This window comes from Schistocerca cancellata, chromosome 3 (genome assembly GCF_023864275.1).
Source record: "Schistocerca cancellata isolate TAMUIC-IGC-003103 chromosome 3, iqSchCanc2.1, whole genome shotgun sequence".
NCBI lineage: Eukaryota > Metazoa > Arthropoda > Insecta > Orthoptera > Acrididae > Schistocerca > Schistocerca cancellata.
Window position 1 is genome coordinate 189,017,291 of NC_064628.1, and position 25,339 is coordinate 189,042,629.

At 42.9% G+C, this 25,339-nt stretch overlaps 1 protein-coding gene across 1 annotated transcript in view; it reads right to left on the reverse strand.

Annotated features, from left to right (window-relative positions):
• The window catches only part of LOC126176199 (uncharacterized), a 181,879-nt gene that overhangs the window by 59,320 nt on the left and 97,220 nt on the right, over window positions 1–25,339 (reverse strand). The window contains exon 2 of the mRNA XM_049923342.1: window positions 10,915–11,290. Within this exon, the coding sequence (XP_049779299.1) occupies window positions 10,915–11,290 (376 nt within the window). The remainder of the gene's footprint in view (window positions 1–10,914; window positions 11,291–25,339) is intronic.

Genomic DNA, 25,339 nt, shown 5'->3' on the forward strand with positions numbered 1-25,339 from the left:
ACGTGTAATATCCCGATGTGTAATTTAACTATGTCGGTGCGGGAAAAGCAGCGTGCTGCAATAGAGTTTCAAATTCGATTAGTTCGTGCACACACAGAGCCCCCTCTACTTCAGCGCGACAATGCCCGACCACTCAAGCGCTGTGACACCTGCAACAGTCCGACGCCTACCTTTCACTGTCATCGAACATCCTCCATACAGTCCCGACTTGGTCCCATCCGATTTTCATCTGTTTCCAAAACTTAAAGAACACCTTCCAGGACTTTACTTTGATGGCGACCAAGCGGAGGAAGCTGAGTTGAGGTTTTGCCTCCCTCAGCAAAGTCATGTATTCTATCGTGACAGCATCAATCACTTGGTACCTCTTTGGGAGAAATGTGTTCTACGCCAGCGTCGCTACGTTCGGAAATAAATACGTAGACATGAAGAACAAAGATGAAGAATGTTAATAACGGGTGTTTCAATTAAAAATTTTTTAAGAATTTTCTCATTAAAAAAAATCGGAGACATTTTTCAGCACGCTCTCGTACTAATATGTGTTTAGTAAACTGAAAGGTTGCGGACTCCTAGTATGGAGCTCGTGTATCCGGAATGTTTCATGCGTGTTACAAAAAATTAACACAATGATGAAGGGAGATAACAATCTCAGCCGCGTTCTTCAGCGTAGGAGAGCTGAGAAAACTAATAGAATTCTCGTCTTGAAATTATGCAATTCTCTCAAAAAGAAACGAGCAGGAGGCTGTAAAATGAAAACCGTTCAAGGGATCGTAATGTCATTGCCTACGGAAGGAAGTGAGGTCCGTATAAGAACGCTGCAAACTCGTTGCCAAAGCGACGCGGGCGCACACCCACGTGATACTCGTGCGACGACGCTCTAGTATAGTGGCTTCAAAGAAGAGCAAAAGGATGTAGCGCGTTTCTTTCAAACGGGAAATGTGCGGGGAATGGAAAGTCATCAAAGAACGGTACAAGCGAACGTTGCGACAGTCGAGGCGTGGCACAAGCGACTGAAGGGGAAACAAATGCCATTCGTCCATGACGCGTGATCTGGAACGCCACACCACTTTACCGATACCATTACTGAAAACCGGCGAGTGGCAGTCATTACGCCAGATGTGGGACAGAGCGTCGACATTGCAACGGACATGAAGTGCTCTCCGTACGCTTGTGCCATTATGAGGCCAAGTTCGAGACCAGTTTTCCACTCAAGCGGGTTATCATTTGGCGCTCCTTCCAACCCCTCCCATTTCGCCCGTGTCAGTTTTCGCAGTTAATCGTGATACCCACCATCACTTCTGAGGCCCATTCAGCTTGTTGGCGCCTCGAGTGGCCGCAAGTATTGTGATAGGTCTTCTATAGAAAGAAATATTACTACTGTGGCGCCTTTGGGCCCCTCACAGTTTGGCGTCCCAAGCGTCGGCTTTTGTCGCTTGAGCCTTAAGCAGGCCCTGGCCGTTCCCCGCACTCCTTCCACTGTAAGGAAACGGACAACAATCTTTTTGCTCGTCTTTGGAAGCCTCTATTTCTTTGATTTCATTACGACAGATGTGCAGAAGACAATAAGTGCCATAACCCGACTTCTCAGAAACTATGTTCAGGGGAAGAGGAGTCAAAATAAGGGAACGCGTGGCATTATCCGTAGATACTAGACCGTTCCTGAAAAAGTGACAGTCAAAGTAAGTTAGATACTTTTTAGAGCACGCCAATATAAGTGGAAATAGTGGCGCAGTGGCTAGCGCTGCAGCTTTTTCGCTTTTGCGCCTTCTGTTCGAAACCCGATTGTTGTTTTCATTTACTCTTTTTACTTTATTTTTTTCATTTATCTGCCCACATCAGTATAAGGTCACTACGGGAATCTTTCCTATCAAGTTAGGAGATACAAGAGCGTTTCATTAATTGTAAAATTACAACAGTTTCACAGCAATTGTCATACATTTCTTATGTGATGTATGTGTGTTTGGTATTTTCGACGCTTACAATCTTTTTAAATCCTCATATTCTTATATTTCATTCTTATATCAGTTCTTATATTAATTCTTGTACTTTACTCTTACGTTTATTCTTCAAGAAGATTTGGTGCATTCGTTGGATGATACCGATCGTAGAATCATTCGAAACAGAAATTCCGAAAAATACAACGAGCACTGTACGAAGGCACGTTTTCCACAGTAACATTTCATCGTGTGAATCTCACTCGGAAAAAGACACTTTTCTAACACTGCTGAACATTTCGCGCGTTGTCAATAATTTCGCGGCAAACCACCCGTAACGGATCACTACAGAACAATTGCGCTTGCAATTGATTATGAATCAAGGTACACTGCAGAAATTTTACCGACAACAATATCAAATAGTGTTCTTATTCATTTTTGTTTTATTATATTTTTTGCGTTTTTTAATTCATTTCCCAGATATACAATTAGTAGGCGAATAAGGACAGCGCCATTTTATTATACATTCCATATTGGTGGAATACGATACTGCAGTACCTGTGTTATTCCGAATGTCCAAGGGAACATTTCATCATATTTCGGAATAAGCAGAGGTACTGCAATATCGTGTTTATAAAGTAATAATTGGATTTCGAACAGAGAGCGCAAAAGTGCGAAGCCGCAACGCTAACCATTTCGGGTGTACTACCTGCTCTCTAAGAGGCACGTAAATTACCTTGAAATCTTTGACGTCATTTTCTCAGGAATAGTCGAGCATCTACGGATAAGCCGAGACACGTGTTCGCTTATTTTGCCCCACTTACACAGAGCGAAGTTCCTGGGAAATCGGATTGTGGCACTTGGGTTCTCACGAGTGCAGTAGGCGATCGACAAGGTCACGTGCTCGCTCTGTCGTCACGTGGCTATGCGCCCGAGTCCCTCTAGAAGTGTGTTTGGGACTTCAGCGCTCCTATAGAGACCACGCCTTATTCCGTAGATCCTTTTAGCGGTTTTAATCTTATAGCCTCAGGCTCCTTTATTTTTGAATTCTCCAGTGTCCAAAGGTTAAATTTTAACAATTAAATAGGTGAATGGAAAATATTAAAAATCAGTACGTAAGTTTCGTTGTCGGCAGAGTGTAATCTTTTGTAATGTTACAAAATTATACTGCGCTATAGGAACTTGGGACACCAAGAAGCAAACCAGACGCTGACCGCAGTCTCTGCAGTGTCGAATGTGCGGAAGATTTCGCGCCTGTTCGGAGACATGCAACGTGTTTGTCACAGACCAGTACAAGTTTGATGAAGTGTAGCAAACCACAACAGGGTAAATTCTAAGAACAGGCCTGAGCTGCACTGCAACTATGTCTGGGGGACAATCATGTGCAGAGTTTAGAGATGCCTTAGGAGTTGCAATTGCGCAACAAACTGCGTATTTGAGATCAGTTGCTCTGTACGTCTGGTATCTGACAGTGAGTGATTAGCTCAGGAAATCCTAGAGCTGTCTGTTTACTGTGGACCATGAGTGACTTGTGAAATATGCTTTTTACATATAGCATAGCTTCAGTTTTCAGAAGAACTATGTTCGCTTCACGTGCATGGAAGGAAGACCGACTGTTACAAGCACATCGTGGAAAGAGGCGAGTTTGGTGATTGTGGGATCCTACAGTACGGGATCAATTCGATGTCTGAATGTAGAGAACATATTTTCGTATATTTCTGGAAGGAAATAAGGGCAATCAGAGATTAACAACCTGTCGGCAACGAGGTCATTAGAGACAAGGGTACAAGCTCGTATTGAGGAAGGAAATTGACCGTGCACTTCTGTTTACAAATAGGAATCTGGTGTCACTGCGCCACTTCGCTCGGTCGCAGGTAGCTGGATGTACAGCTCCGACAGGGAGAAGCACAGAAATGAAGCACTAAAAACTGATGTTGAACTTCTATTAAGTGCAGCTGTTGTAGTGTTTCTCATTATGGGCGATGATACCCGTTTGTGTCGACCTTCTCTGGCTGATGAATGTGTTGGACTGGCGAGCGTGTCTCTGAATCTAAATACTGTAGAGCAGGTATCGGATATATACGAAGGGCCAACTGCCACCATTCTGCCGCTACGACGCAATTTCTCAAAACTGCACACAGTCCTTTTGCGGTACTCGGACGGATCGCCAGCAGAGCTCTTCATTCACCTCATAGCGAGGGTGACACGTGTTTTAATTACTGACGCGAAATATTAAACTTACGCAATGAATTTTTTTAAATTCGTTTTCTGCTTTTGAAGGGGAACAATGCTACTGCAGTGTACGGAGATAATGCGACATCATGCGACACAATTTTAAGACGGAGCAGACGCTACCAGGGTGGTCAAACAAGTCTGCATGACGCCCAACGAAGAGGCAAACATTCTGCGACGAATCGCGAACTGCAAGAGCAGTGGAGGCTTTGGTGATCGAATACGCGCCATCACAGTCAGGAAAATAGCGAAAAAAAGTGAAAAATCGTTCATGGATCAGATAACAGAGTTTTGCACGACGATATGAACGTACGTCCCCAGCCACTGGATTACGTGACTGCTTCACCTATGCCAACCGAAACTCATTCATGTCGAACCGTGCAATTTATCTGGCATTACAAATAACGGAAGTGGGGCATTTACATATCTTAAAACATCTTCTTCTTTTGAAATGTATTTATTTTAAGTAGACCTCACGTCAAGTTGTCACGTGAATAAAAACAGCACATTATAAAAGGTTTCCGTAACTACAATATATAAAAACGTAAAGCACCTTGGTCAAATGGCCATGTCGATATATATATATATATATATATATATATATATATATATATATATACCGCTCACAGACAATTATTACTTACAGGGTGTATCAAAAATGACCGGTATATTTGAAACGGCAATAAAAAATAAACGAGCAGCGATAGAAATACACCGTTTGTTGCAATATGCTTAGGACAACAGTACATTTTCAGGCAGGCAGACAAACTTTCGAAATTACAGTAGTTACAATTTTCAACAACAGATGGCGCTGCGGTCTGGGAAACTCTATAGTACGATATTTTCCACATATCCACCATGCGTAGCAATAATATGGCGTAGTCTCTGAATGAAATTACCCGAAACCTTTGACAACGTGTCTGGCGGAATGGCTTCACATGCAGATGAGATGTACTGCTTCAGCTGTTCAATTGTTTCTGGATTCTGGCGGTACACCTGGTCTTTCAAGTGTCCCCACAGAAAGAAGTCACAGGGGTTCATGTCTGGCGAATAGGGAGGCCAATCCACGCCGCCTCCTGTATGTTTCGGATAGCCCAAAGCAATCACACGATCATCGAAATATTCATTCAGGAAATTAAAGACGTCGGCCGTGCGATGTGGCCGGGCACCATCTTGCATAAACCACGAGGTGTTCGCAGTGTCGTCTAAGGCAGTTTGTACCGCCACAAATTCACGAAGAATGTCCAGATAGCGTGATGCAGTAATCGTTTCAGATCTGAAAAATGGGCCAATGATTCCTTTGGAAGAAATGGCGGCCCAGACCAGTACTTTTTGAGGATGCAGGGACGATGGGACTGCAACATGTGTAAAATTTCGAGGTTGTCTTCGATTTTCAAAGGGTGGCCTGTGTCTTTAATGTTCGTTGCTACTGCTGATTTGTTACAGGCTTGATAAATTAAAATCGAAGACAACCTCGAAATTTTACACAAAATACGAAAATATAAAAGAATGGATATCATGGAAGAAATGGAAATTTTCATACATAATACAAAGCATGGAGATAATATTCTTAATGAGATGACCGAATTCAAAAACTCCGAATTCTTCAACAGTCTTAAGCCAGTTCTAACTCAATAGATTCAAGAAGTGTCGATGTAAATAATTGACTTCAAATCTGTCAGTACCAAGTATATCGTTAAAAAACCTCGATAATCGATACAGACTCACATGCTACAGTCCGCCATCTTGTGTTGTGCGCATAATGTTAACATGTATGTCGAAGCAATTTGTGCAGTGAATTACGTTGGCATCAGTGACATAATATAATATGCAACAGAGTAATGTCAATCAACAGCTCCGCCATTACATCAGTGATGCAAGTGAAGCAGCAAGGCGATGAAATCGTAAGTGATCAACTGTCATATAAAAGCCTTTCACACTATTTTCGTAACACATAACTGATGCAAATCTATCTGCATCCTACACTGGCCGTGATATCAGACACAGTTAACCACAAGGAAGAAAACCAGCAGAAGACATCACTAATTTAGATTTCTAGCCATCCACTGCCCCCCCCCCCCTTCCCTCGCCCTCCCCAAATGCCACACCAGCCGCTACAGTAAGAAACAATGGACAAACAGTTCTAGATTAATCTAGTTTAAGAAAGTTTATTTCTAAGTAAAATTTCTCTGTAGGTATGTATATATAAACGCCTGAAGATGAAAAGAACATGTTCGAAAGGCGTTGTATTATGTTCGATTAAACATAAAATGGAAAAAGTGACTGGCAGCAGAAATTAGAAATAAATAATTTAATTCGATTGTTTTTGCCTATGTAGTGCATTACATTACTACCAGCATACAAAGATAAGCGTTCATAGGAGTAATTATCGACTGAAAGTAGACAGAGTCGATATAAGGTTTATCTAAATGACTTCTTACGTCAAAGGACATTTTCGAGTTTTCTACCTCGGCTATTTCTCACAAATATTCAATTTATTATACCTTCCACGACTGGCCAATTTCGGCCTTATAGGCCATTTTCAAGCACATTACATGTCGATGTGCTATACATTTATCCTGTTAATTAACAGCGATATAGCCGATTTGAAAGCGAGCATATAAGGTGCAAGCGTCAGAATTAAAACCGCAGAGTTTAGTGTTCTACAACGAAAGCAAACACGCATAGTGTCCTATAACGCGGCATTAATTGTAAAGGTGGCTATTACCGCATGCAGTAAGCTTAATGATTTTAATTCTGACGCTTTGGCGTTACGTGCTCTCTTTCAGATTGGTAATATCGCCGTCGATTAACAGGATATTTGTACAACAGACTGACACATACTGCACTTGAAACTAGCCTGTATGGCCGAAACTTGCTAATCGTGAAAGGTATAAAAAATTGAATACTTGTGAAAAATAGCCGATGTGGAGAACTTCAAAATGTCTTTTAAGAAAGATACGGTTTTGGTGTCCCACATGAAGAAAATTACTTCGTAAGTCGCCTAATCTCCATGAACTAGTGCTGGCTAAGACAGCATTCAACCGAGACGAAAGGTCGAAGCAAGCACTTGAAACGTGAGGATTCGCACCGCCGGAAAAGGCGAGGACGTAGGCATGTTGGGACAAAATGGTGATGAGTCTTTTTGAGACTTGCATGTTATGAGGCTAACAGTTTGTGGCCCGGGAAAACCATCGTGGCAGCATTCTACCACTGCTTCTTGAACTTATGAGTGGCTGTTTAAGGGGTGTCTTTACCCACAATAAGGCCCCACTCATTTTCCACAGGACTCAGTCACACATTCTACTTCTCTGGGCTGTCACATTTTGCCTCATGTCCCAATTTTCAAACTGGTTCAAATGGCTCTGAGCACTGTGAGACTTAACTTCTGAGGTCATAAGTCCCCTAGAACATAGAACTACTTAAACCTAACTAACCTAAGGACATCACACACATCCATGTTCGAGGCAGGATTCGAACCTGCGACCGTAGCGGTCGCGCGGTTCCAGACTGTAGCGCCTAGAACCGCTCGGCCACACTTACCGGCTCACGTCCCATTTTCTCGTGACATAGCACCGAACAACATCTTCTTCTTTCCTTGCATGAAGGAACTGTTGCGTGGCAGACATTTCCAGAAAGACGGCAAGGTGAGTTTTGAAGTGGAACGTTTCCTGAACAATCAGTACCTACGCTTATCCAATGGAAGACTTCGTAGCGTCATTCATTGGGGGGGGGGGGGGGGGGGATGTGTAGTAGGGTGGAGGTTGAATGACTAATACCTAGTTTCGTGCTGCAACTTGACTTTTTGTGGTGGTAATTAAACCTTTATCAGTAGCTGTCGTACACTTACTGTCCTGTAAGAGAGACTTACAGGGTGTTTCAAAAATGACCGGTATATTTGAAACGGCAATACAAACTAAACGAGCAGCGATAGAAATACACCGTTTGTTGCAATATGCTTGGGACAACAGTACATTTTCAGGCGGACAAACTTTCGAAATTACAGTAGTTACAACTGTCAACAACAGATGGCGCTGCGGTCTGGGAAACCCTATAGTACGATATTTTCCACATATCCACCATGCGTAGCAATAATATGGCGTAGTCTCTAAATGAAATTACCCGAAACCTTTGACAACGTGTCTGGCGGAATGGCTTCACATGCAGATGAGATGTACTGCTTCAGCTGTTCAATTGTTTCTGGATTCTGGCGGTACACCTGGTCTTTCAAGTGTCCCCACAGAAAGAAGTCACAGGGGTTCATGTCTGGCGAATAGGGAGGCCAATCCACGCCGCCTCCTGTATGTTTCGGATAGCCCAAAGCAATCACACGATCATCGAAATATTCATTCAGGAAATTAAAGACGTCGGCCGTGCGATGTGGCCGGGCACCATCTTGCATAAACCACGAGGTGTTCGCAGTGTCGTCTAAGGCAGTTTGTACCGCCACAAATTCACGAAGAATGTCCAGACAGCGTGACGCAGTAATCGTCTCGGATCTGAAAAATGGGCCAATGATTCCTTTTGAAGAAATAGCGGCCCAGACCAGTACTTTTTGAGGATGCAGGGACGATGGGACTGCAACATGGGGCTTTTCGGTTCCCCATATGCGCCAGTTTTGTTTATTGACGAAGCCGTCCAGGTAAAAATAAGCTTCGTCAGTAAACCAAATGCTGCCCACATGCATACCGCCGTCATCAATCCTGTGCACTATATCGTTAGCGAATGTCTCTCGTGCAGCAATGGTAGCGGCGCTGAGGGGGTTGCCGCGTTTGAATTTTGTATGGATAGAGGTGTAAACTCTGGCGCATGAGACGATACGTGGACGTTGGCGTCATTTGGACCGCAGCTGCAACACGACGAACGGAAACCCGAGGCCGCTGCTGGATCACCTGCTGCACTAGCTGCGCGTTGCCCTCTGTGGTTGCCGTACGCGGTCCTTTGGTTACATTAAACCTCCGTTGAAAACTTCGTCTTGTTGCAACAACACTATGTTCTAGGCGGTCGAATTCCAACACCAGAAAAATCCTCTGTTCTAAGGAATAAACCATGTTGTCCACAGCACACTTGCACGTTGTGAACAGCACACGCTTACAGCAGAAAGACGACGTACAGAATGGCGCACCCACAGACTACGTTGTCTTCTATATCTTTGACATCACTTGCAGCGCCATCTGTTGTTGAAAATTGTAACTAATGTAATAACGAAAGTTTGTCCGCCTGAAAATGTACTGTTGTCCCAAGCATATTGCAACAAACGGTGTATTTCTATCGCTGCTCGTTTAGTTTGTATTGCCGTTTCAAATATACCGGTCATTTTTGAAACACCCTGTACATTGTTATGTAGCTGTACCGTCACCTAGAACTGGAAATACGCTCTTATTTACTGATTGCGCGTACCATTTGGACACTAGTGTGTGAGATACACGAATGGTGTGATCTACCAACGTTTTTATTTTTTTCAAACCACAATATTGTCCCCTTCAAAGTAGTTCCGTTCGGCAGCTATACACCGACGGAGCCTTCGTTTACAGTCTTGGTAACAGCACTGGAAGGTTTCAACTGAGAGGGCCTTTAACATGTCGGATACATTCTTTTAAATGTTCTCCAAAGTCCCAAAATGTCGTACTTTTACGACATTTTTAAATTCCAGAAGAAGAAAAAAATCACCAGAAGTCAGATTAATTGAACGGGGGGCTGTGGAACAACAGGAATCCCTTTTGAAGTCAAAAATTCCGTGATGGAAGTGGCCATATGAGTGCACCGTCATGATGCAGTATCCACCTGTCTGCAATATCAGGTCTCACTCGCTTCACCATTTTCCTGAACCCTTCAAGGGCATTTTTGACAGATTTTCCTGGAGGAATAAATTCTTTGTGCACAATATCTATAGTATCATAAAAAAAACTAGCACTGTTTTGATCTTTGATTTGCTCATTTGAGCTTTCTTCCGATGTGTCAGTCTTGACTCCGCCGCTTTACCTGAGGATTGTACTAAAAAATCCAGGATTCATCACCTGTGATCACATGACTGAACCATTTGTGGTCATTGGCAGTCCTCTCAAGAAGATCAACGCACATATTTCTTCAATTGCCCTACTCAGTTGTGAGGTTTTTTGACACCATTTTTCTCATATGCAAAACTCGGGTCAAAATTTCATGTACGGTAAAAATGTTTAACACGTCACCCATCATCCATACGGTCTCGCAAAAGCAAGCACACCTTTGATGTTTTCGTCCGTTTTTGAAGTCGAAGGTCTCCCTGAGCGAGATTCATCTCCAACATGTTCTCGGCCTTCCAGAAATGGATTTGTACCAGCGAAAAATATTTGCTTTTAATAAGAAGTGTTCCCCATAGGCCTGTTTCAAATTTTTATAGCTCACACTGGAGGATTCCCCAAGTCTAACACAAAACGTGATGGCATGACGTTGGTCTGAGTGCTGGCTGTTCCATTTTCGTGACACACAACTTCACTGATAGTGCTTTCAAAAATCACATGACGGCTGTATGGAGCTGAAACTTGGGCTGTGCATCTGGAAGGGATAAACACAACGGCCTACACAAGAAGAATGATACCGCGTTGCTAGATCGCTCGTTGTCAGTCTCACACATCTCGTACACATGGATCAGTTCAGATGATGCACTCAATGACCGTGTGCATCATAGACATACACTTCATCATCTTGGATGTGACAGATTAGTTCTACGTACACTGTAGTATTTAGTGACAGCTCGAACCATTAAGCTTACCACGACCATGCCGGAACTGCCGGCACTAGATGAGCGCTTGCGTTGGCAGATAGGGCCGTCCTCGAGGAAACGCATCATGTTGAAGCCGAACCACCTGGGGCTGTGGCCAGGGACCGTCTGCAGGCGGGTGCGCTCGCGGAAGTACTGCGTGCGCAGGTTGGCCCACTTCTTCTGGACGCACAGCAGCGACACGCCGAGCGTGCGCGCCATGTCTGCGAGCGCGACGCGGCGGCAGTGGCGCTCCGTGTAGCGCCGCGACGTCTTGTCCCACAGGCAGGGCCGCGCGCGGATCAGCTCGATCAGCCGCACCGTGTTGTTGTGCTCCCACTCCATCGTCTCCGGAGAGTCTCCGCGGGCGGTACGTCGCACCGACAGCCTGTGGAGCCAATTGGTCTCTCATTAGCGAGGGCGTGCAACTACGCCAACGTGACTTGCACACATAGTGACATTTCTGGTTGAGTGTTGGGGGTGGGAGGGAGGTGACTCCTCAGTGGCCAGCTTCCACGGTCTGAACAGCGCCGCCTCGTAAAGCAAGGATCGTAGGTTACTATTTCCGCCTCAGTATGAAACCATCAATCTCCAGTTGTAACCAGCACAAACAGTAAATCTTGTGCAGCTAGTATCAACATCACAGGTTTTACTACAGTTTATGGCGGCCTGGGATGGTGGATCGCATAAGATGTCTCTGGACTCCAAAATGCATTTACTTTAGTTTCTCAGATTACTTCGTGCCGTCGAATGGCTGGTCTGTGTGTGTATACATGGAGCGAATGTGGCGGTTATTAATAGTTACGTACAAGGCTCGATATGTGGACCAATATTTATGACCACTGGGCCACGTTTGGAATTGTTGGATGGAAATAAGGAAACGAATGGGGGATGTGGCGTACGCGATGATATGAAGGTGGTGATATCTGGGGATTCCAGAAGCAAGCCTGGAGAAAGTACAAACCATATACTCTCAAAGCAACAGTGGTGGTGCTCTAGCAATAACATGATAATAGCTGCCAACAAATCTCGCATTTATGCTGCTTAAGGGCAAACTCTCCGCAAATCGGAATCCAACGCTTGTGCAAGGCAGCAGCCCAATTACGAGTTGAACTTTATGCAGTTGTTTCGAGGATTTGCACGACGACGTGTAGGTACAGTCATAGTCATAGTCTAGACCTACATTCTGCAAGCCATCCTCTGTTGTGAGGCGGAGGGCGCTTTGAATGTCGCTGACATTTTCTTTGCCAGGTGGAAAGGATTCGCGGAAGAAAGATTCTTGGTAAGCCTCCACATCGGCTCAAATCTATTTTACCTCTATGGCCTTTTTGTGAAATGCAGGTGGAAAGAATATCTGTATTGGTTTATTCTTCTCAAGCGCAACTGCACCCACACACATACTCCGAAGGCCACGGCACGATGAATATTGAGGGAACGTTGAACCAATGATAGTCATTCTCTTTCTCGTTCGACTCGCAAATGGAGAGAAAGACGACTGTCTATACACTGAGATGACGAAGTCATGAGACACCTCCTAATATCGTGTCGCCGGCCGTTGTGGCCGAGCGGTTGTAGGCACTTCAGTTTGGAACCGCGCAACCGTTCTGGTCGCAGGTTCGAATCCTGCCTCGGGCATGGATGTGTGTGATGTCCTTAGGTTAGTTAAGTAGTTCTAAGTTCTAGGTGACTGTTGACCTCAGATGTTAAGTCCCATAGTACTCAGAGCCATCTGAACCAATATCGTGTCGGACCACCTTTTTCCCAGTGTACTGCAGCAGATCGACGTAGCATGGACTCAACAAGTCGTTGGAAGTCCCCTGGAGAAATAATAATCATGCTACTTCTACAGCCGTCTATAATTGTGAAAGTGTTGCCGGTGCACGATTTTTTGCACGAACTGATCTCTCAATTATGTCCCAAAAAATGTTCGATGGGCTTCATTTCAGGCGATCCTGGAGGCCAAATCATTCGCTCGAACTGTTCAGAATGTTCTGAGATGGCACAGTGTCATCTCTAAAAATTCCATCGATGTTTGAGGCGACTGCAACTTGTCTCCAAGTAACCGGACATAACCATTTACAGTCTATCCCATGTAAACACGGACCACACCATTTTGGGGTTACCACTGGCTTGCCCAGTGCCTTGCTGACAGATTGGATCCATGTCTCCGCGGGGACTGTGCCACACTTGACCCCTGCCATCAGCTCTTAGCAACTGAATTCAGGTCTCATCTGACCAGGCGATTGCTTTCGTCTAGGGTCCATCCGTTATGATCACGAGCCCAGCAGAGGTACTGCAGGCTGCCACAGTTCATTAATGCCGACTTTCGCCGCACTGTCCGAACGAATAGGTTCGTCGTACGTCCTACATTGATTTCTGCCGTTATTTCGCGCGGTGTTGCTTGTCTGTTAGGATTGAAAACTCTACGTACACGCCGCTGCTTTCTATTGTTAAGTGAAGGCCGTCAGCCACTGCGGTCTCCGTGGCGTTAGGTATTGCCTGAAATTTAGTATTCTCGACACACTCTTGACACTGTGGACATGGAATGTCCTATGCGTCTAGCTCCAACTACCTTTCCGCGTTGAAAGTCTGTAATTCTGACATGAATCGTCGGAGCAGAAATGACGGCTCCGCCAATGCATCGCCCTTTTACACCTTGTGTAGTCGACACTAGCGCCATCTGTATACATGCATTTCGCTAGGCCGTGACTTTCGTCACCACCAGTTGAGTTCATGGAGCACATCCAGAAATACTCACTTGTTCCTCAAAACTACAGGAAACAAATCTAGCAAAACGCCCCTGAATTGCTTCCTTTAATCCGACCTGGTGGGAATCCAAACACTCAAACAGTACACAGGAGTGGGGTTTGCATAAGCGTTCTGCTCGTCGTCATATTTACACGTCAGCTACATTTTCATAGAATTCTCCCAATGAACCCAAGTTGACCTTTCGCCTTCCCCACAGCCTATCTTAAATGCTCGTTTCAGTACATATCGCTTTGTAACGTTATCCCTAGATACTGAAATGATGTGGCTAAGCAGTAAGCCACTAACATACTATTCGAATATTACAAGATTGTTTTTCATGCTCATCCGCATTTGCTTACATTTCTATACATTTATAGCGAGTTGCCATTAATTACACCAAATTTCTATGTCATCCTGTATCCTCCTTCGCTCACCGATGACAAATTTACATACACTACAGCGTCAGTAAACGCGGACTTCTGCACACGTTATTCCTCAGAATATTTATGTATATAATTAATATGAGCGACTCTGCCACACTTCCTTGGGGGGGGGGGGGGGGGCACTCCTCACGATGGTCCTGTTTCTGACGAACATTGGGGAACCATCCGCGGCTTGTGGTCTTGTGGTAGCGTTCTCGCTTTCCGCGCACGAAATCCCGGGTTCGATTCCCGCCGGGGTCAGGGTTTTTCTTTGCCTCGAGATGACTGGGTGTTGTGTGTCTTTCATCACCATTTCATCCTCATTCACTCGCAAGTCGCCGTAGTAGCGTTAAAGAACTTGTGGAGCGGCGGCCGAACCGCCCCGCGAGGGGTCTTCCGGCCACCAATGCCATACGCTCATTATTATTGTTCGGGAACCAGGACAATGTAAGGGCTTCTATTAGCCAAAAAGTTTCCTAGTCATCCACATATATGAGAATCTATTCCGTACACTAGGACCTTCGGTAACACTTTTCAATGGGGCCCTGTGACAAACGCTTTCTGGAACTCTGGGAATATGGACGCTGCCTGCTGCTCTTCATCCACGTTCGCAGGTCATCGTGCGAGAAAGGGGAACCTGCGTTCCGCATAACCGATGATTTCTACTTCAGTGCTGCTCTGTGGATATTGGCTTTTCTATCTTATGAAAATTTATTATGTTCGAACGCAGAATACGTTCAAGAATTCGGCAGCAAACCGACCTGATTGATACCCATCAGTAATTTTGTGAGTGCGTTGTTTTGCCCTTATTATATATGGGAGTCACTTGTGCTTTTACCAGTAGCATGTATGGTCGCAGGTTCGAATCCTGCCTCGGGCACTGATGTGTGTAATGTCCTTAGGTTAGTTAGGTTTAAGTAGTTCTAAGTCTAGGGGACGGATGATCTCAGATATTAAGTCCCATGGTGCTCAGAACCATTTGAACCAGTAGCTTGGAACTTTCGGACACTATTTGTTATCTGAAAGTATGCTTTCACAATTTCAACAGTTAACCAAACTGTGATGCACAACGTCTCTCTTGTATAGTTTTGTGTCTAATAAATAAGACAGTCAAGAAAGCGCTGCTCTTCTTCGCATCTTCTCCAATTCCCTATCAATCCTAGTCAAACGGAGAGTAAAATCGTGGATAAAACGGCCATCGTTGGCACTGCCAGTTTCGGCTTACTCCTAGACGCTCTACAGCCTACACCACAATGATTATCATTGTGGGTTTTGTGGCAAGTGTTCGAGTTCCTAGAATGACGAGAGTCTTCAGGGCTACACCAGCAGAGACTTATCATTTTCGGAAAATGTCCAGCTGACGCAACAGTAAGGTGTTTACCGCAAGATAGCGGTTACGGCGAGATAACGTAAAATGCAGGAACCTACAGGTTCTATAATAGACAGGACGTTAGATTTTCGAAACGGGGCACCTGACGAATGGCAGCGGGATTCGGTCAGTAGAAATAAAGTAAGTAAAAGAAAACTACTTTTCTGAACGTCATAAAGAGAATACAAATAGTTTGCATAAGTCCCCATAGAGTTACAGCTCATTTTATGACAGGACGCGACTATCAGCATCGTGTGATGTGACGGTTTAGGATTATCAAGCATCTGATGTTCATATGCCGTCTCAAGTGGAAGCTACAGAACATGAACACGCCTTAATGCCACACTCGGTTGTTAAAAAGATATACTGATACGTTTCAGTTATTGAACGTTGTTACAAAGTAATTATTTAGGAATTAACTAACAGGGCTGAAAAAGAGCGGGGTGAGTTAAAGAGAAGATGCAAAGGGTGTGGAAGGTGTTCAGGTAATAATAGTGCCGATAGTGACACAATGTGTGAGATACGACAGTGACACTAACCAAGAACAAATGCGTGAGTGTAATTTAAAAAGTAAGATAAAAACATTTTGAAATTAGTCAAGTGTAGCACTTGTTGTATAAAAGCTCGCATAATTTTAATTTAGCTTAAAAGTTATATTAGTAACTTGAAACAGGCTAGTGATAACTCGACTTATTGTGAAGTCGCCTAACAACTCGACAATTAATTATAATTACATTACCAAATCATACTCAGATAATTAGCATCAGCCATGTTACGTATGAAACCCACAAGGATTATGATGGCCTGAGACGTACAGAGTCTCACACGAACAGGAGGGCGACCCGCACTGTAGTATACAAATAGTCCAGATATCGATACAGCCACCAAGCGATAGCCAGAAAGTAAAATTAATCTAAAGCAACAAGTTAATAGATGAGTTTCTTTTCTTTATTCTTTACTATTTTCATTCAATATTCTTTTTAATTAATTATGGTTTTTATGTATAAATTTACTATATAATTAATGTATTTTTACTGCATTCCAGAGCACATAGTTTAAAAAATACTATGATGTAGAAAAACTTTTAATATTTGAGAGTATTCTATGCACTACTTTAGACATGAGAGCAGCTTTTCTGAGCGCCTTAAGCAAATAAATAAAATATCAAGTAAATAGGGGTTAATTTTAATTGCAGTATTACCTTGCGTGTACATATAATCCAAACATATCAAACATAATATGATAAATATACAGGTATAATATTTGATTAAAAATGCTGAGATGTACCAGGTAAGCAAAGCACATACTCACGAAGCATGACGACGGATATGGCGATGAACTCAAAGCGTTCATAGCGGTGCTCAGTGCGTCGTTCTTAATGAGAAACATTCAGGAAGGTAGGTAGGGTCTCGAATATCTCGATAATATCTGGTAGCATTGTTAGGGTGCACGATATATACCTGGTGTTTTCCTTAACAGTTATCAGGCACATTTATTCTCATGTTTAGGGATATATTTGCAATTTAGATTTTTTAGTGTTCAAATGGAGCAAGCCCAAACAAATACTCCTGACAGAATTAGCTTGGGCGCCCAGTGTCAACGAAAAACAAAAGTTTGTTTCTTGGTAGAAAACAAAATTTTTTAAGTGTTTTATACGTCCAGATTTGATGAAGTGTTTACAGATTCGTCTAGCGCGATGTTCAGTTTAATTATTTCTGTTATCAGTGTTAGAAAAACACGAAAGATCCCACTCCAGCAGCGACATAGTAGTGTCCCTGTATGGCGGTAGCACACAGACAGCTCAACGAGGGCTGGAACCTGAGAAGAGGAGCGACCAATCGGTGGAGGTCAACGTGACGAATTAACGTTTAACAGTATGAAAAATACTGTTTCCTGTCCTACGGAAAATGCTAGACCAGGAGACTAATATATTACCTCCACTAGCCGGTTCTCTGTTTATCTCCCCAAAGTGATTCTCAGATTAGATGTTTACAGTTATTTCACAATATGCACTGTCCCCGCTACACACCTTAATTATTTATAACGCAGTCTATAGTTGGTAACTTGAAATCTCCATCGACTACTACAATGACACCAAAACAGTCACTCGAAATATTCTCCAAGTTTGTACTCAAATGTTCCTCCACTACTTCTCCTAAGGTAAGTAGCATAATGGTGCGTATCAGCGCATCACTGCCCATTCAAGCCAAGATAACGATATTATCTCAATGTCACTTCTAATGTCAGGTTACATACTTGGACTAGTTATATTCAAGGATACCCATTCTTCAGAAATTATATGTGGTACCTTCGACGTCATCTATGGGAATCTCCACCATACCCACACACCTGAGGCAACTGGACTACTTACATTCAAGGTCATGTACTTTGATATCGGTCATGTGGTCTTGTGTGATGTAAAACTAGCATGAAACCCCTCGTATATCTCGACTTATAAGGACACATTAAAATGGCGGGCAATCGCCCCCCCCCCCCACTCCACTCCACTCCAATGCCAGTAAGATTCAACCTCCCCATCCCTCACCTCATCTTTTATAACTAGTTCATTTGTATAGGCTTCTTCATTCGAGATCAGTGCATCATAGGGAGACGTTCAGATTTGTAGTAACCGAATTATTTTCAACAATAGTTATACAGTGAAAGAGTCAGGAAATAATAAAGACACAAGTAATTAACTAATAGTTTATTGATATCAATATATCTTGTAATACAATTTCTTAATAGTATTGTTTGATTTAATTACTAACAATTTTTGTTGGGATTCCTTTTGTTGATTTATATACAAAGTAACTCATGTACAATACTTTACAAAGCTAATTTTTACAATTTAATCCTTTTGTTGTTTTATTTACGAAGCACAGTAATTTTTTCTGATGTCTTATAACCACTAGTTTATCTAAAAACCTATTTCTATCGATGAAAAATAATTAAACTATTTTTTCCTGATCCCTTATATACATTAGTTTATTTACAAAGATATATTTACAATACATTTTTCTGATGACTTACGCACGTTACTAATGCTGTCAGGCACAATAAAACTACAAGAACGTAAACACAACAATCAGTTCCTATATACACTTTCCAGTCTTTCATACAACAACTACATCTCAATTATTTTCTTTCTGATTGATTTGATCATTCTACATAAAGTATTTACATTTCTTTTTGAACACTTTTCTATATACAATAGACGAGGAACATAGACCAGCACCAACAGGTGAAAAAGAACCACAGTTGCACACGAATATATACAATATTTACATGCAAACATAGTGAATTCACAATTTCCGCACACACTGAGTGTGTAGTCATTAACACATTCTCACATACACAACTGTGACAAATGGTTTATATAACTATTCCATATGCAATCCAGTATTTCCGTTACGAGATGGTCCCGATCCTGTCCCCAGTCATAAGGCACTTGTCATTATAACACAACAGCCGCATTTCTAGCTGCGCTGCAGTATGTTTGTCATGACCTCATGACTGAAAGACTACTTGGGACAATATAAACGGAACGGCACCAGCATCCTCGAGCAGGCATCTCCTGTAACACACTATCGAGACGGCCTTCGAGGTCACATGATGCACTCCCTTAGCACGCATCTGATTGTCACATGTATCTATACGATATCCATAAATTTTCTATCTGAGCCTCACAAATTTCACAATGTGTCAACTATTCGCCTTCTCATTCATCAGGCCGACAACGTTTTTGCTTTGCAGCGTTGTGCCATAAGGATTACCGATCGCATATCCACACATGTTGAATGCTCTGGGATTGTACATAATTACTTCATACAGATGAAACTGTTCATGTCGTATAACTGGTCCAGTTGCCCCAATTTCATGGATAGGACTTGGGTTCTTCTGGGTGACGTTGAATGTACCACACACAATTGCTGGTGATTCCGCAGAACAGTGGTGAGGGGGATGACCTTGAATATAGCCAGATCGAGTGTGTAATTTGTTACTGATGGTGAACTTGAGATAAGATCGTTAGCTTGACTTGAACCAGCCGTGGTACCCTATTACTTACAAGTTACAGCGAAAAAAAAAAAAAAAAAAACCACACACACACACACACACACACACACACACACACACCACATGTGCACGCCTCACACACTACACTAACCAAGTAGCCGTTTCCTGAGCGGGAGGGAGGTCGATAAATTGGCATCTAATGCCATTGCAGAATCATCTATTATTTACATTCGGCTCCAAATAACGGGACCGCATCGGTTCTGGGAATGATACTGCAAAACGATAGTTCTGCATCCTTCCCACGAGCGAGGCTAGCCATCTTCACTAAAGCTGCTAGCTGCCTGCAAGATCAGTCTACGGCCTTTGAACCCAGGCGGCAAGTGTCAGTCTTGCCGAAAAGAGCATCGATTTGGAGCTGGGTGCACCCACTGCAGTGAATCACTGCCAACAGAGCCTCCTCGACATCTCGGACGTGACGCCCGGCAAACAAGGTCGCAGCAGACGAGGCATCTCGGGCTGGCTCACGTGAACATCCAGCAGTGAGAAATACTTCAGACCTGCTATTAAGGTGCATGGGAACAACTGTGCAGCCAGTGCCCACATTCACCCTCCATCCAGTGACTCGCGACCCCGCCTCCGTTCGCCATTGTCCTCAGGTGAGTATTGACCGGCTGAGACCACAGAATCTAAAGACGTTGCAACTTCAGGGAGCCTATGTGACACTAAACTTGCATCTGTGGTCTACGGGTAGTGCCTCTGAAATTTAAAGCGTCATCGGCAACGGGTTCGAACTCTGCCACTGCTTAAATTTTGAATAAAAATCGGCAGCAATGGCTGCAAAAGAACTTCGGTATAAGAAATAAACTACGCTATGCCAACGGCCATAGGGTGGGGGAGCGGACAGAGGTTCAGGGCACTCTCAGGCGGTGGGAAACTGCCCCTAAAAGGCACATGAATCAGCAATGATCAACGGCATGAGCATGCAGAAGGAAGTGTAGACTGCTGCATTAAAGAGACACTTGTGGCCTGAAACTGTAAAAGTGTTATGACGATCTCCAGTGGCAAAAGATCCCGGACTTGTCCCCCATTCGGACTGCCAAGTGGGAGATGACCATGAGAAGGATATCGGATAACCAACAAAAGGATGGGGTTTTCCCAGTAGGGGCGCGGAATGTCAGGAGTTTGAACGTGGTAGGGAAGCTAGAAAATCTGGAAAGAGAAATGCTAAGGCTCACTATAGACATAGTGGGCGTCAATGAAGTGAAATTGCAAGAAGACAAGGATTTCTGGTCAGATGAGTATAGGACAGCAGAAAACGGTTAATTGGGTGCAGGATTCATTATGAATAGGAAGATAGAACGGAGAGGGAGCTACTGCGAACAGTTCAGTGATAGCAGTGTTCTCATCAGAACAGATAGCAAACCGATAACGGCAACAAGAGTTCAGGTATACATGTCAACGTCGCAGGTAAAACATGAAGAGGTAGACGAAGTATGCAACGATATTGAACGGGTAATTTAGTTCGTAAAAGGACATGAGTACCTAATAGTCGTGGGACACTGGAATTCTGTTGTAGGGTAAGAAGAAAGGGTTACTGAAGAATATAAGCTTGGTAGTAGGAATGAGAGAGAAGGAGACGACTAAATGAGTTCTGTAACAAATTTCAGCCAGTAATAGCGAATACTCTGTTCAGGCATCCCAAGAGCAGCGGGTACACTCGGAAAGGGCCGGGCAGTAAGGGAAATTTTAGTTAAATTACATTATGGTCAGGCAGAAATTCCGAAATCAGATTTTGGACCAGATACAAACTCAGATCAAAATTTAATAATTACGCAGAGTTTAAGAGACTAGTCAGGAAGAAAGATGTACAAAGAAATGAAGATATACCCTTGAAATTCTCTGAGGCTATAGATTATGAGATAGTAAATAACTCAGTATGCAGTTCAGTTGAAGAGGAATGGACATCTCTACAAAGGGCAGTTACAGAAACTGGAAAGAAAAGCACTGCGAAAGGAAAGTAACAGCGAACCACGGGTAACACGCAGATATTATACCATAAATGTATGACACTCTTTGTGAAAGCCAGTTGCAGTTTGCGATTAATATGATGTCTTTGTAACCCATAACTTGAGAAGAAATATTTGTGTAGTGCGGGTATGGGTAGAAAAAAATAAAATAAATACAAAATAAAATAAATAAAAGCTATAATCGGGCTTGGAACACTGGATGCAAAACCGAAATTCCGCGCCACACTACACTATCAGTTGTGCTTAACTGATTGCACGCTAACAGGCATCTAAATTACTTCTAAAACTTCGACGGTCTTTTCTCACAAACGGTAGAGTATCTGCAGATAAGCCGAGACACTTGTTCGCTTATTTTGGCTCCTCTTTCACTGCCATTATCTCCTCTTCAGTGTCTAATGTGCTGTCTATCGAAGAGACGTTCAACATATTTCCTGTGAAGCGAATAAAATGTTCAAAATGGTTCAAATGGCTCTGAGCACTATGGGACTTAACATCTGTGGTCACCAGTCCCCTAGAACTTAGAACTAATTAAACCTAACTAACCTAAGGACATCACACACATCCATGCTCGAGGCAGGATTCGAACCTGCGACCGTAGCGGTCACGCGGTTCCAGACTGAAGCGCCTAGAACCGCACGGCCACACCGGCCGGCCCGAATAAACTGTGCAACGTATTATCCGTGAAGATGGCAACTGTGGGGTTGTGGAGAAACCATCCAATACTAAGCTGGCTGCCTGATTATGTCTTTTTTTTTGTTTCACTATACAACGCTCTCTTTCTTTCTACATTTTTCGTCATCCGTGGCCTAGTTCCTCTGGTTACATAAAACTTACGTCATCAAGACGACATGACACTGATACAAAAGATAAGTGCTCACCTTTATTGTGCTGTACAGAGTCTCTGGCAACGGGATTATCGGGTAAACATAGGGGAAAGTGAAATCGTCGCCAATATTTACTTGTCCAACACTTCCACTCGTTTATGATATTTACGGTTGGAAGTTGTTGTTGTTGTTGTCTTCAGTCCTGAGACTGGTTTGATGCAGCTCTCCATGCTACTCTATCCTGTGCAAGCTTCTTCATCTCCCAGTACCTACTGCAACCTACATCCTTCTGAATCTGCTTAGTGTATTGATCTCTTGGTCTCCCTCTACGATTTTTACCCTCCACGCTGCCCTCCAATGCTAAATTTGTGATCCCTCGATGCCTCAGAACATGTCCTACCAACCGATCCCTTCTTCTAGTCAAGTTGTGCCACAAACTTCTCTTCTCCCCAATCCTATTCAATACCTCCTCATTAGTTACGTGATCTACCCACCTTATCTTCAGCATTCTTCTGTAGCACCACATTTCGAAAGCTTCTATTCTCTTCTTGTCCAAACTAGTTATCGTCCATGTCTCACTTCCATACAAATACTTTCAGAAACGACTTCCTGACAAATCTATATTCGATGTTAACAAATTTCTCTTCTTCAGAAACACTTTCCTTGCCATTGCCAGTCTACATTTTATATCCTCTCTACTACGACCATCATCGGTTATTTTACTCCCTAAATAGCAAAACTCCTTTACTACTTTAAGTGTCTCATTTCCTAATCTAATTCCCTCAGCATCACCCGACTTAATTTGACTACATTCCATTATCCTCGTTTTGCTTTTGTTGATGTTCATCTTATATCCCCCTTTCAAGACACTGTCCATTCCGTTCAACTGCTCTTCCAAGTCCTTTGCTGTCTCTGACAGAATTACAATGTCATCGGCGAATCTCAAAGTTTTTACTACTTCTCCATGAATTTTAATACCTACTCCGAATTTTTCTTTTGTTTCCTTTACTGCTTGCTCAATATACAGATTGAATAACATCGGGGAGAGGCTACAACCCTGTCTTACTCCTTTCCCAACCACTGCTTCCCTTTCATGCCCCTCGACTCTTATAACTGCCATCTGGTTTCTGTACAAATTGTAAATAGCCTTTCGCTCCCTGTATTTTACCCCTGCCACCTTCAGAATTTGAAAGAGTATTCCAGTCAACATTGTCAAAAGCTTTCTCTAAGTCTACAATTGCTAGAAACGTAGGTTTGCCTTTTCTTAATCTTTCTTCCAAGATAAGTCGTAAGGTCAGTATTGCCTCACGTGTTCCAACATTTCTACGGAATCCAAACTGATCTTCCCCGAGGTCGGCTTCTACCAGTTTTTCCATTCGTCTGTAAAGAATTCGCGTTAGTATTTTGCAGCTGTGACTTATTAAACTGATAGTTCGGTAACTTTCACATCTGTCAACACCTGCTTTCTTTGGGATTGGAATTATTATATTCTTCTTAAAGTCTGAGGGTATTTCGCCTGTCTCATACATCGTGCTCACCAGATGGTAGAGTTTCGTCATGACTGGCTCTCCTGAGGCCATCAGTAGTTCTAATGGAATGTTGTCTACTCCCGGGGCCTTGTTTTGACTCAGGTCTTTCAGTGCTCTGTCAAACTCTTCACGCAGTATCTTATCTCCCATTTCATCTTCATCTACATCCTCTTCCATTTCCATAATATTGTCCTCAAGTATATCGCCCTTGTATAAACCCTCTATATACTCCTTCCACCTTTCTGCTTTCCCTTCTTTGCTTAGAACTGGGTTGCCATCTGAGCTCTTGATATTCATACAAGTGGTTCTCTTCTCTCTGGTTGGAAGTATAGACACATTTAAGAGAAATAGCAAAATTCATTCGGCCAGTCCACGACAGAAGGAAGGAAGGAAGGAAGGAAAGAGAGTGATATATCTCGGCGACGAGATTACACGAGAAGTGGTACACGGTGGAATTTTACCATGGCAGTGAAGTTCCAGGATGTAATTCAACACGTCAGCATTCGGCTTAAGTAATGTCAGGAAACAGGGAACGTAATCTGGGTATCTGGACTCGGATTTTAACTCAGCATTTTCCTAATGAGTTCTTTTCTCGTTTGTAAGGTCTAGGGACGATGTTTATGCAGTAAGCTCATTCTCAACTGCTCTTCGACAAAATATGCAGTACTCTGCACCCTAATTTTCAGTAGGCTTCAACAAAAACTGAAGGCTTTTCTACTATGTAACTCCTTCTGTTCCCTGCAGGAATATCTTCGGTTTGTTTAATTATGTGTGAATGAGATTTACTGACATGAAACCAGTAGTGGATAAAGTGCCCATATACGACTACTTTAAGCTTACTTCACTGTGTTACCACAAATGAAAGCCACTAAATTGGAATATTAAGCTCTTAATCCGTTAGTGAAAAGAGGAAAAAACCTCGTTTACTCAATTAACCATCGACAGTTAGGTTCCCATGGTCTTCCGCAACCATTCCAGTCTAATGTCGTTTTCGTTACTGCTCATAGGCTATGAGCGACACGTTCCCCTATCCTTATTTATGAATTGTACAATGAAGTACATGCTTATAATCTACATTTACATTGCCGAAAAAAAATTAGTACACCCTTTTGGACGTTTCCAATTCACTAAAGATTTATTGTTGCAACAGTGCATATGGAGTACATGAAATGATTACCTTCACACATCACAAATGGTTCTGAGGTACCAGGTTTCGAGGTACCAGATGGAAACCTGGTACCTCAGAACCATTTGTGATTTGTAAAAGTTTCCATCCATGCAGAAACAGTCGTATTAGTAGGGCAGGCAGGAGCACATTGCAACGAAAAACAGTTTTTAATTTATATTATTCTTTTTTACTTTAAACTGGTTAAATTTGAAAATAACATTGATAAATTACATACTTTCATACATAGAAATCACAAAAAATGTCCAGTTCAACAACTAGAATGTCTAAAATAAAACATAGAAGAGAGGTTGACATATGTTACAATTCACCTCATCA